The 12,408-nt window shown below is 48.4% G+C and overlaps 1 protein-coding gene and 1 non-coding gene across 2 annotated transcripts in view; one reads left to right on the forward strand and one right to left on the reverse strand.

Annotated features, from left to right (window-relative positions):
• AMER3 (APC membrane recruitment protein 3) overlaps nt 1–12,408 on the forward strand; it is a 114,581-nt gene that overhangs the window by 11,190 nt on the left and 90,983 nt on the right. Inside the window, exon 2 of the mRNA XM_029077336.2 lies at nt 8,460–11,483. Within this exon, the coding sequence (XP_028933169.1) occupies nt 8,481–11,462 (2,982 nt within the window). The 5' untranslated portion in view covers nt 8,460–8,480 and the 3' untranslated portion in view covers nt 11,463–11,483. The remainder of the gene's footprint in view (nt 1–8,459; nt 11,484–12,408) is intronic.
• On the reverse strand, nt 1,010–1,147 carry LOC114816068. The gene has a single exon (XR_003763844.1). It is a non-coding gene; the product is annotated as a small nucleolar RNA SNORA7 (small nucleolar RNA).

A 12,408-nucleotide genomic window follows, 5' to 3' on the forward strand; every position in this document is an offset into this window, starting at 1 on the left:
ATAAAACCACCCATAAATAAGTCAAAACATAAATAGAACAAAAAATATTCCAGATACAAAGAACACTGACTCAATTTCTAAACAACATGTACAAGAGCCAGAATGATAATAAAATGTGGATTAAATGAACAGTGTATAAGAAACAGCATTGCATAGTACAAAATGCACAGGACTTGGAATCAAGACACTTGGATTTGAATCCTGGCTCCACACTTGCCTGTTATGTAACCTCGGGCAAATCACTTAATATTTAGTGCCTCAGTTTCCTCATCTGTAAAATGTGAGCCCCTTGTGAGGCAGGGATTTGGTCTGACCTGATTGATGTGAATCTTTAGAGAAGCAACTCGGCTCCTCTGTTGGGAGTCAAAGGTCATGGATTCTAGTCCCGACTCCATCACTTATCAGCTGTGTGACTTTGGGCAAGTCACTTAACTTCTCTCTGCCTGTTACCTCATCTGTAAAATGGGAATTAAGACTGCAAGGCCCACATGGGACAACCTGATTTCCTCGTATCTACCCCAGTGCTTAGAGCAGTTCTTCAGATAGTAAGAGCTTAATAAATGCCATCATTATTATCACCCCCTTGCTTAGTGCAACACTTAACAAATACCATTTTGATTTTCATTATTATTCCCTTTGCCTCAGTTTCCACATCTGTAAAATGGGAATGAATATCTGTTCTTCCCTCTTGGGCTGTGAACCACATCTGGATTATATCATAACTATCCAGGTGTTTTAAGACAGTTCATGGCACAGAGAAATCCCTAAACTAATACCCCAGTTATCTTGTCTTATGCTGTCGAGTCATCTCCAACCCAGAGCGACCCCATGGACAAATCTCTCCCAGAGTGCCCCACCTCCATCTGCAGCCGTTCTGGTAGCATCTCCATAGAGGGTTCTCAGTAAAAACACAGAAGTGGTTTACCATTGCCTCCTTCTGCACAGTAAACTTGAGTCTCCACCCTCGACTCTCTCCCATGCCGCTGCTGCCCGTCACAGGTGAGCTTTGGCTTGTAGCAGATTGCCTTCCATTTGCTAGGCACTGCCCAAGCTAGGAATGGAATGGATATTCCTCTGCTGGACTCTCCCTCCCGTAGTCAAGACTGGTAGAGTACTGGAAACTCCCCAGGCGCGACTTGGAGAGGAGAATACCCCAATTACTAGTTATAAAAATTTCACTGTGTACTCTAGAGAATTGGAAGTGCATTGCATATGTAAGTTGAACTACATACTTTAAGAAGGCACCGCTGAAGGTGAAATCGACCTGAAGGTGCCAATGTGATTAAGAAGTCCAGTGAGTGACCCCAGGACCTGGCCAGATTGTGCAAACCAAAAAAGGAAAGGCTGACGCTTCGAAGCCTGGAACAACTTTGTTTTTTAACTTCTTGTTTCACAAGGCACATTTTTTCTTATGAATCCTTGTTAAACTCCCTGGGAGAGTTTAGGTGTATTTGTGTATATTTTATGATCCGTATTATTAAGTGAGCACTTACCATATGCAGAGCACTCTAATAATAATAATAATGTTGGTATTTGTTAAGCGCTTACTATGTGCAGAGCACTGTTCTAAGCGCTGGGGTAGACACAGGGGAATCAGGTTGTCCCATGTGGGGCTCACAGTCTTAATCCCCATTTTACAGATGAGGTAACTGAGGCCCAGAGAAGTTAAGTGACGTGCCCACAGTCATACAACTGACAAGTGTCAGAGCTGGGATTCAAACTCACGATCTCTGACTCCAAAGCCCAGGTTCTTTCCACTGAGCCACGCTGCTTCTCTAAGTGCTTGGGAGGATACAGCACAATACATATTACCTCTGCCCATAAGGAGCTAAATTTATAGTCCAGTTGGGGAGACAGGTAGTAAAATAAATTACAGCTAGGGGAACTGGCAGAGTATGAGGGTACATACACGCACAAGTGCTGAGGGGCTGGAGGTGGGATGAATATCAAAGTCCTTTTAGGGGTTACAGACCCAGTGGCATAGGTGATACAGAAGGGAGGACTAATAGGGTGGGTAAATGAATGATTAGTTAGGCAAGTCCTCTTGGAGGACATATGAAATTAGTAGGCTTTTGAAGATGGGGGGAGTGGTGGTCTGAGGTGTATGAAGGGGAAAGAAGGTCCAGGTCAGAGGACAAGGGTTTGGCAGCAAGACAGATGAGATACAAGGAGGTTTGCAGAACTAGTATATATTTGAAGACACTGAGGCACAGTGACATCCTGATATTGTCTCAATTTATTGAGCTTAAAAGTCAATTCATCCTACTTCCATTTTCTCTCTTCAGCGGTGCTTTCCCTTTGCCATGCTCATCAATTGATCAGTGGTATTTGTGGAGCGCTTATTCTGTGCAGAGCACTGTACTAAGCACTTGGGAGAGTACAATACAACAGAGTTGGTAGACATGTTCCCTGCCCACAACAAGCTTAGAGTTTAGAGGGCTGTAGAGATGGCTCACATGGCAAAGTGAGATGGGAAATGATAGAGGTAAAGGGTGGGAGATGAAGTCTGGGGTTGTGCAGTCTAGGTGATGCATGCTAGATTCCTGGGGGGATCTATGGTATTGGACATCAGGCTCTGGCTTCACCCTGCTACACATCAGGATTCCTATACTGGCTCCTTGACCTTCCCCTAGAGGGTCTGAAACCTGGGCAGAAATGATGGTATATAGAAGGGACTTGGGGGCCCCAGAAAGTGGATATGAGGCTCCAGAGCCTGGCAAGGGTCTAGAGACCCAGAGAGGCAGCATGGCCTAGTGGATAGGGCACAGACCTATGAGTCAGAAGGCCCTGGGTTCTAATCCCACCTCTGCAACTTGTCTGCATTGTGGCCTTGGTCAAGTCATTTCACTTCTCTGCACCTCAGTTCCCTCATCTGTAAAATGGAGATTATTAATAATGATGGTATTTGTTAATCACTTACTATGTGCAAAGCACTGTTCGAAGCACAGAGGGGGATATAAGGTGATCAGGTCGTCCCACATGGGGCTCACAGTCTTAATCCCCACTTTACAGATGAGGTAACTGAGGCACAGAAAAGTTAAGTGACTGGCCCAAAGTCACACACCTGACAAGGGGCAGAGCCGGGATTATAACCATGATCCCTGACTCCCAAGCCCAGGCTCTTTCCACTGAGCCACGCTGCTCCTTGTATCTACCCCAGTGCTTAGAACAGTTCTCGGCACATAGAGCTTAACAAATATTATTGTTATTATTATTATTAATAATAATTAGCAGCAGAAGTAGTCTGGGACCTGGCACTGAGATCCATGATTGACCTGTGGGTAAGGCTGGTCTCTGGTGGTGCTTGTGACAGGCAGAACTGATTCCCAGGCATGCTTCCCTCAGGCAGGGGGGTTCACTGCCAGGATTTACTGAATGTCCACCAGCCTAAATATGTGCTTCTCCTTGCCCTAGAGCAAAGTCAGTGGATTTGGGTGTGACTAGGCTGGGCAGTTTCCACCTATTTAACACTTTCCAGAGAAACAGCATGGCCTAGAAATCAAAAGGACCAGAGTACTGATCCCAGCTCTGCCACTTGTTTACTGTGTGACCTTCGTCAAATCACTTCACCTCTCCATGTCTCAATTACCTCATCTGTAAAATGGGGATTATAATAATGTTAGCTCCCATTCTCTCCTAGACCCCCTCCAATCTGGCTTCCGTCCCCTCCACTCTACCGAGACTGCTCTCTCTAAGGTCACCCATGACCTCCTTCTTGCCAAATCCAATGGCTCCTACTCCATTCTGATCCTCCTTGACCTCTCTGCTGCCTTTGACACTGTCGACCATCCCCTCCTCCTCCATACCTTATCTCACCTTGGCTTCACGGACTCTGTCCTCTCCTGGTTCTCCTCTTACCTCTCTGGCCGATCATTCTCGGTCTCCTACGCTGGAGCCTCCTCCCCCTCCCATCCTTTAACTGTTGGAGTTCCTCAAGGGTCAGTTCTTGGCCCTCTTCTGTTCTCCATTTACACTCAATCCCTCGGTGAACTCATCCGCTCTCACGGCTTTGACTACCATCTCTATGCAGATGACACGCAGATCTACATCTCCGCCCCTGTCCTCTCCCCCTCCCTTCAGGCTCGCATCTCCTCCTGTCTCCGGGACGTCTCCACCTGGATGTCGGCCCGCCACCTAAAACTCAACATGAGCAAGACTGAGCTCCTCATCTTCCCTCCCAAGCCCGGTCCGCTCCCAGACTTCTCCATCACCGTGGATGGCACGACCATCCTTCCCGTCCCGCAGGCCCGCAATCTCGGTGTCATCCTTGACTCGTCCCTCTCGTTCACCCCACACATCTTATCCGTTACCAAGACCTGCCGGTTTCACCTCTACAATATCGCCAAGATCCGCCCTTTCCTCTCCACCCAGACGGCTACCTTACTATTACGGGCTGTCATTATATCCCGGCTAGACTACTGTGTCAGCCTTCTCTCTGACCTCCCTTCCTCCTCTCTCGCCCCGCTCCGGTCTATTCTTCACTCCGCTGCCCGGCTCATCTTCCTGCAGAAATGATCTGGGCATGTCACTCCCCTTCTTAAACAACTCCAGTGGTTGCCTATCGACCTCCGCTCCAAACAAAAACTCCTCACTCTAGGCTTCGAGGCTCTCCATCACCTTGCCCCTTCCTACCTCTCCTCCCTTCTCTCTTTCTACCGCCCACCCCGCACGCTCCGCTCCTCTGCCGCCCACCTCCTCGCCGTCCCTCGGTCTCGCCTATCCCGCCGTCGACCCCTGGGTCACGTCCTCCCGCGGTCCTGGAACGCCCTCCCTCCTCACCTCCGCCAAACTGATTCTCTTTCCCTCTTCAAAACCTTACTTAAAAATCACCTCCTCCAAGAGGCGTTCCCAGACTGAGCTCCTCTTCCCCCTCTACTCCCTCTGCCACCCCCCTTTACCTCTCCGCAGCTAAAGCCTCATTTTCCCCTTTTCCCTCTGCTCCTCCACCTCTCCCTTCCCATCCCCACAGCACTGTACTCGTCCGCTCAACTGTATATATTTTCGTTACCCTATTTATTTTGTTAATGAATTGTACATCGCCTTGATTCTATTTAGTTGCCATTGTTTTTATGAGATGTTCTTCCCCTTGACGCTGTTTAGTGCCATTGTTCTTGTCTGTCCGTCTCCCCCGATTAGACTGTAAGCCCGTCAAACGGCAGGGACTGTCTCTATCTGTTGCCGACTTGTTCATCCCAAGCGCTTAGTACAGTGCTCTGCACATAGTAAGCGCTCAATAAATACTATTGAATGAATGAGTATTTGTTAAGTGCTTACTATGTGCAGAGCACTGTTCTAAGTGCTGGGGTAGTTACAGGGTCATCAGGCTGTCCCAGGTGAGGCTCACAGTTAATCCCCATTTTACAGATGAGGTCACTGAGGCATAGAGAAGTGAAGTGACTTGCCCACAATCACACAGCTGACAAGTGACAGAGCGGGATTCAAATCCATGACCTCTGACTCCCAAGCCCGGTCTCTTTCCAGTGAGCCACGCTGCTTCTCTGAGTGTGATTATGAGTGTGAGCCTCTTGTGGGACAGGGACTGTGTCCAACCTGATTAGTTGGTATCTACCCCAGCATTTAATACAGTGCCTAGCACATAGTAAACACTTCAATACCATTTAAAAAAAATTCCGGCGCTCAGCACTGGGTCACTGGACTCTGATTGAATATCAATATCCAATGAGGAAGCACAGTAGGCAATTCCTTCTATACACAATGCATGGCTTAGTGGATAGATAATGGGCATAGGATTCAGAAAGGCCTGGGTTCTAACCCCAGCTCCACCACATGTCTGCTGTGTGACCCTGGGCAAGACACTTCACTTCTCTCTGCTTCAGTAACCTCATCTGTAAAATGGAGATTAAGAGTGTAAGCCACTAGCGGGATGGAGACTGTGTCCAACCTGATTAACTTGTATCTACCCCAGCATTTAGAACAGTCCTTGGCACAAAGTAAACACTTAACAAGTACCATAATAATAATAATAATAATTATAATTTTTGTTATTGACATGGTGGCCCTTATTGAACCATCACCCAGGCTGTAAATTTAAGGACTAGGCAGTCTGGTTTTGACAAGTGAGTCTTCAGGTCACTTTTTCCTTCGCTGTAACACCATGGAATAATGACCATGGAGTGAGGCCAGATGAAAAGTGACCTTTTGGGCTCCATGCCAATGTTTTGCTAAAACGTAATGGGTGAAAACCCATTCCTGACATGTCCTAATGGAAATCAGTCTTAGGGGAAGCACACTCTCATTTTCAGTCAAGAAAATCGATGATGTCTCCATACTTTACAGAATATTTTTAGTAGTGCATCACATTGTTTCCAATGGGCTGGAATGCCTTCCCCATCTCACCTGACAGTCCAGAGCATCTTCACCTTCGAAGTGCTCCTAAAATGTCACCTCCTCCAACGAACTTTTCTCAATTAATTTCTAACATCCCAAATCACATCAACCCATCAGACATCTCTAGCACTTACACATTGATTTATTTATATTTTTCTTTCCCAGCTGTATATATATATATAATGTTATATTTATCCTATAATCAATTTGATTCTACAATCAATATTATACCTCCGATTTACCTAACTATTTGTAAATGTTTTTACATTCATCTCTCCCAATAGAATGTAAACATATTAAGGGCAAGGGTATATCTTATTCTGCTGTACTTTCCAAGGCACTTAGTGCAGCACAACACACCCAGTGATTGCTCAATAAGTGCCTTTACTCCAATACTCCACTATTACTCCTACAATTTCTGTCACTCTTACAATCCTCACTACAAGTGAAAGAGTTTTCTGCTAAATTGATATGAAGCGGCCCCCATCTGAGAAAACTGTTTGAGATGCTAGAAAGAAATGAAAACCAATCTCTTGTCCTGCTTTTGGGTTTGGGATTCCTGACTCTTCCTCTCTCCTTCACCCATTTCCCTTTTCATAATAATAATAATGGAAAGAGTAATTATGGTATTTGTTAAGGGCTTACTATGGGCCAGGCATTGTACTAAGGGCTGGGGTGGATACAAGCAAATTGGGTTGAACACAGTCCCTGTTCCACGTGGGGCTCAGAGTCTCGATCCCCATTTTACAGATGAGGAAATTGAGGTACAGGGAAGTTAAGTGACTTGGCCAAGGTCACCCAGAAGACACTGGAGGAGCTGGAATTAGAACCCATGACCTTCTGACTCCCAGGCCCATGCTCTATCTACTACGCCAAGCTGCTTCTCTCATTCTTTGTACATCTATAACTGACTCATATTTACTGAGCACTTACCGTGTGCAGGGCACTAAGTATTTGCAAAAGTACAATATGACAGAGTTGGTAAACACGTTCCCTACCCACAGGACCTATGGTTTAGAGAGGAGTTTACAGACTAGGGAGAAACTTAAAGTCTGGAGGGATCTTAGAATCTAGAGACATCAGAGTCTAGTTCTTGTTCACTTGAAAAGACTGTGAGTATCCTGTCCTGGGACATTGACTTGTTGTTGCAAACGTTTATACTGTGGGCTAACTTAATAACAATATTAACTCATCAGGAAAGCAGCATGGCCTAGTGGAAAGCATATGGGCCTGGGAATCAGAGAACTTGGTTCCAATCCTGGCCCTGCCACTTATCTGTTATCACATAACCTTTCTGTACCTCAGTTACCTCATCTAGAAAATGGGGATTAAGATTGTGAGCCCTATATGGGACACTGGCTGTGTCCAACATGATTAGATATATCTACTTAAGCACTTAGTGTGGTAACTGCCACGTACTGAATGCTTACCAAACACAATTATTTGGGAGAGAATTTCTGAGGTGAGAATGTTGGCTCTGATAATAAGGGATGCTGGATCCAATTCCTATGTCTTATGTTCAGGACTGGGGCAAAGGTCAGGCTTTCTGAGGAAATGAGCCCTGTGATAACACCAAATTAAAATGGCATGATGGATGTGATGTTTTTCAAGATGTAAGGGATGGTGCAGAGGCCAGAGATAGTGGGTCAATTAATCATATTTATTGAGTGTTTACTGGTGCAGAAGATTCATTCATTGAATCATATTTATTGAGTGTTTACTGTGTGCAGAGCACTGTACTAAGTGCTTGGAATGTACAATTTGGCAACAGTTAGAGGCAATCCCTGCCCAACAGCAGGCTCCCAATCTAAAAGGGGAAGACAGACAGCAAAACAAAACAAGTAGTTAGGCAACAAAACAAGTAGTCTTGGGAGGGTAAAATATAACAATATAACCACACATTCCCTGCCCACAACAAGCTTACAATCTAGAGGGGGAGATGGGGAGTTAGGGAGATGGAGAAAAAGTAATTTGGAGTGGTAGACAGGAGCCAGAGGGAGAAGAGGGGCAAATGAGAGACCAGGTTTGGCCTGGTTGAGCGGCTTGTGATAAATTGGACCCCACTGTAGAAAATGGTATTAAGATTCTGTCTCCTGTGGTTCCCTCCACAGAAACCGATGTGACTGAGCAGAATGGAGCTGAGAAGGGGCAGGACCTTCATCAAGTCCAGTCTGCAGCTTTCCCAAGAGAAACCAAGTGCAGTAGATTCGGCTGCCAGAGGCCAGGAGGGTGCAACGGTGGCCGGCCCCAGCTCAGCGGGAGATGGGCAACTCTCAGGCGAGGAGGGTCCTCGGGCTAGCTCGGCCACCCAGAAACCGTATCGATTTTCCAACAAAGCCGCACGGCCGGGGGCTTACGAAAACTTTGCCACCTCTCCAGGGTCTTCTTACAAACTGGTGAGGAAGAGTAAAACTCATGACTGCATGATTGATGCGGACAAGACAGAAGGGCGGCTTGTGAACAGCCTCAGCTTTTCTGGGGTCGGAAACCACTTGAGTTCTCCTGGCAAGAGAGAGCCGGCCGTGAGCCCCGGTCAATCCAGCTGCAGCAGCCAACAGATGATCGACTACCGAAACTTTGTACCTCAGATGCCTTTTGTGCCGGCGGTGGCCAAAAGTTTCCCGAGGAAACGGATTTCCCTTAAACGATCGAAGAAGGGCTTCAGGGACATATTTCACATGAGGAAAAACAAGTCAGAGGGCTTGGCATTTCTGGTGGAAAAGGACAGAGGGCCTCTTTCACCCGGCTGTCAGAATGACCTGCTGGGCGGAAGGCAGGGAAAACATCCCTTCAAGACTGGGGAGACCTTTGCCGCTGACTGCTTGGCTCAGGACCTGTCTGACAGCGAGCTGCAATCTGACTCCTCTTACGACTACTGTGGCGCCCTCTGCGAAGACGTGGCTTCCCTCAAGAGCTTCGACTCCCTCACCGGCTGTGGGGAGATCTTTGCCGATGAGAGCTCTGCCCCGCTGGAGCTGGAACCCAGCAAGGAGAGCTTGGCACAGAGAGCCAAGCCCAAGGAGAACTCGGCGGTGGGGTCCTTCCAGGGAGGGGTTGAACAGTTGGCCTCTCCGGCCCAGAATGAGGCGGCCGACCTGGCCAGGTTCTGGGACAACATCAACAGGTCAGTGAGGCTTCATCAGAGTGCACTTTTTGACCGCAGGTTGCCGACCCAGCCTGGGGGGGACCTGGGGAAGGGGAGGCTCGAGGCTGCTGCTGCCGCCCCAATGCCCAGTCAGCCGTTGTCCCCAGGGAGGGATCCCAGCAGCTCCAAGGACAGCTCCATCGACACGGGGACCCCGAAGAGCGAACAGCAGGAGTCCACCTCCACCAGCGATGAAGGGTACTATGATTCCTTTTCCCCGGGCCTGGAGGATGAGGTGAAGGAGGCCCAGACACCCAGTACACCCGGCCGGTTCCCCCGGGACAGCTACAGTGGCGATGCCCTCTACGAACTCTTCTACGACCCCGGGGATGCCAAGATCAGCCCTATCCTCGATGATGACCTCTGTGTTTCGGAGAGCATCTCCGAGCAGGCCGTCAACGCCCCGCTGTCCATTTATAGCTTCCACGTGGGGGCCGAGGAGAATCTGGCCCCTCGGCCCCCTGTGGACATCATCAGTCAGGGCTTCCTTCACAGCACGTGGAAGGGCAAGGAGTGTTTGCTGAAGCTTTGTGACACCGAGCTGTCCCTCACCATGGGGATCATCAACTGGCTGAGGAAAAACCCCAGCATGGTTTCCCCCTCTGAGCCTCTAAGGAGCCCTCCGGTCCAGCTGAAGGGAAGCGGGGAGTCGATGGCGCTCAGTAGCACCCCCACAGATGTGGCCTCCATGAGAGAAGCTGCCCAGCAGGAAGGACTCCCTGAAAGGTCGAGCGGATGGGGGGTTGGAGGTGTCCAGCCGTCACCAGGTGGGCAAAGTGAGCAGAGACCATGGCCTGGTGTGATGAGCGAGTACTGGAATGCAGGCCCTCAGAGCAGCTCAGCCACAGCTGCCTCACAGGGGAGGGGAGGGAGCCATCTTGAGGGACTGATTGAGGATGCCCTGACTGATGCTGAGGAGAGATCGGCAGGCCTTGGGCTTGAACGAGCACCGGATCCGGCTGACGATGGAGCCGAGAAGTGGCCCGCTTCCCAAGAGGACAAGACCCCTGGGAAGACCTCCATAGCTTCTGGACCTCTGCTCAGACACTGTCCCCAAAAAGTCTCTCGGGTGTCTGTGGAGAAGAAAGAGTATGAGTCATCCCTGGGACATCCCCCTTTACTTGAGGCAGCCCCCAAGGATTCTCCTGAGCCCTTGGGTGGAAACCAAGCTCCATGTGCTGATTTTTCCATGGCTGGTGACATATTAAGGCAGCCCCTCACCCCTAGACCTATCCAAAGCTACATCAGTCCCTCTGCCCGAGACGGCGAGTCAGAGATCGTTCAGCTTTTGGAGCGCTGCATGTCTCAAGTGGCGTCCTTAAAAATCAGCTATGAAAACAAGCATCTGGAAGATAAATTCATCGGGAAGGAAATGAGGAATGTGATCTGTAAAATGTCTCAGTTCAAAAATAGTGTTCTGCTTCAAGATAACTGTCATTTCATTGCCCCGGGATCAGAACACCCCCTTCTCTCACCAGCTAATAAGCTTCGGGAGGCAAGCCCGGAGATTCGACATCCATATTGCCTCGTGAGCCCAACCAGGGGACTTGTTCATTTGAATGATCCGAAAAGCAGAACAGGTTTCATAGACCATATGGGCCAGGTCACTCCGAGTCAAATCAACTTTGAGTACGCACCACTGAACAATCCAGCTCTCTCCTATATTAGAGACATTCAGTTAGAACTCACTCCAGCTGATCCTACTTCCATAATGCACTTGACCAGGCCAACATTTTTACCTCTCTTTGGCTCAGTTGGCTCAGACGCACCAGACAGCTTGTCCCAGATTTCCTGTGCAATGAACAATTCCCCAGAAAAACTGATTCAGGGCAATGAAGCCAGACAATACAGCCCATCCCCCGGTGGGCTCCCAGAATGCCACTGTGACTTATCGTCTCCGGTGCCCACACTCCCAAGCCACACAGAAGTAAAGGCGGCAGGAATAACAGGGGCTGAGAAAAACCTCTAGAAGACACATTAACCAAACCTGGTGAGTTTTGGAAGACTAAGATCTTAAAAAAAAATCCATTTCTGATTCCTTGTCCCTGTTGGCGTGACAAAGTGATTTCCTGAAACCCCAGCTGTCTTTATCCGAAATCCCTGAGTGAACCCTCTCCACTTGTTGATAACTTTCCTTACATGCAAGATTATAGAAAGGGGAGAGAAATGGGGAGGTAGACAACAAGTGTTTTAATGTATGACTTTGATGGCTTGTCCGAGAGAGTTGAATAACATCAGCAGTATGTGTTCGTCAATGATAAGGGTCAAGTGACTAACTGGGAGGTAAAATCTTGCCTACTCCCCCGGCCCCCTCCACCACACACACACATCTTCTATGACTTTTGATTTGGTGAGCTCTTGTTTGACAGAGATTATTGACCTTTGTGTTATTTAGAGTTTGTGTTATAAGCAGGGCCAGAGGAAGGTGCAAGAATGACTGTTTGGTTTTTATAGTCCTGTTTTCATCTGCTTTGTGCCCTGTCTGGTTACCTTCATGTCTGATATTTTTATTTGAAATGCCCAACCTCCCTCCAACACTGCTGAGCTCTACAGCTTAGAAACGGCATAATTTTACAGGGATCTGGGGCAGAGGAGAGGGTTAGAGCCCTCCTGGCCCCCCATACTTTCTCTCACCAATTTCTGCAAAGAGTCTTGTCAGGTGTCTTAATGATACCATATGCTACGTGATGTGACTCCAGCCTGTGTTGGCGAAGGGAGGTCAGGTATTCTCCTCTGCTGTCCGAGGCCACCTGGGAAAGGGGGGTGGAATTGAGAGCTGTCCCACTGCCCTCACTAGGCAGGGCCTCCTGCTGACTGAGGGGATTCGTCAGTGAGGAGCTTCCCCTGACTCTGTCACTTCCATGGATCTCTCTGGAGTGGACAGCCTTACCTCTGGGAGGCAGACTTGCTCTGGA

This window comes from Ornithorhynchus anatinus, chromosome 1 (genome assembly GCF_004115215.2).
Source record: "Ornithorhynchus anatinus isolate Pmale09 chromosome 1, mOrnAna1.pri.v4, whole genome shotgun sequence".
NCBI classification, from domain to species: Eukaryota; Metazoa; Chordata; class Mammalia; order Monotremata; family Ornithorhynchidae; genus Ornithorhynchus; species Ornithorhynchus anatinus.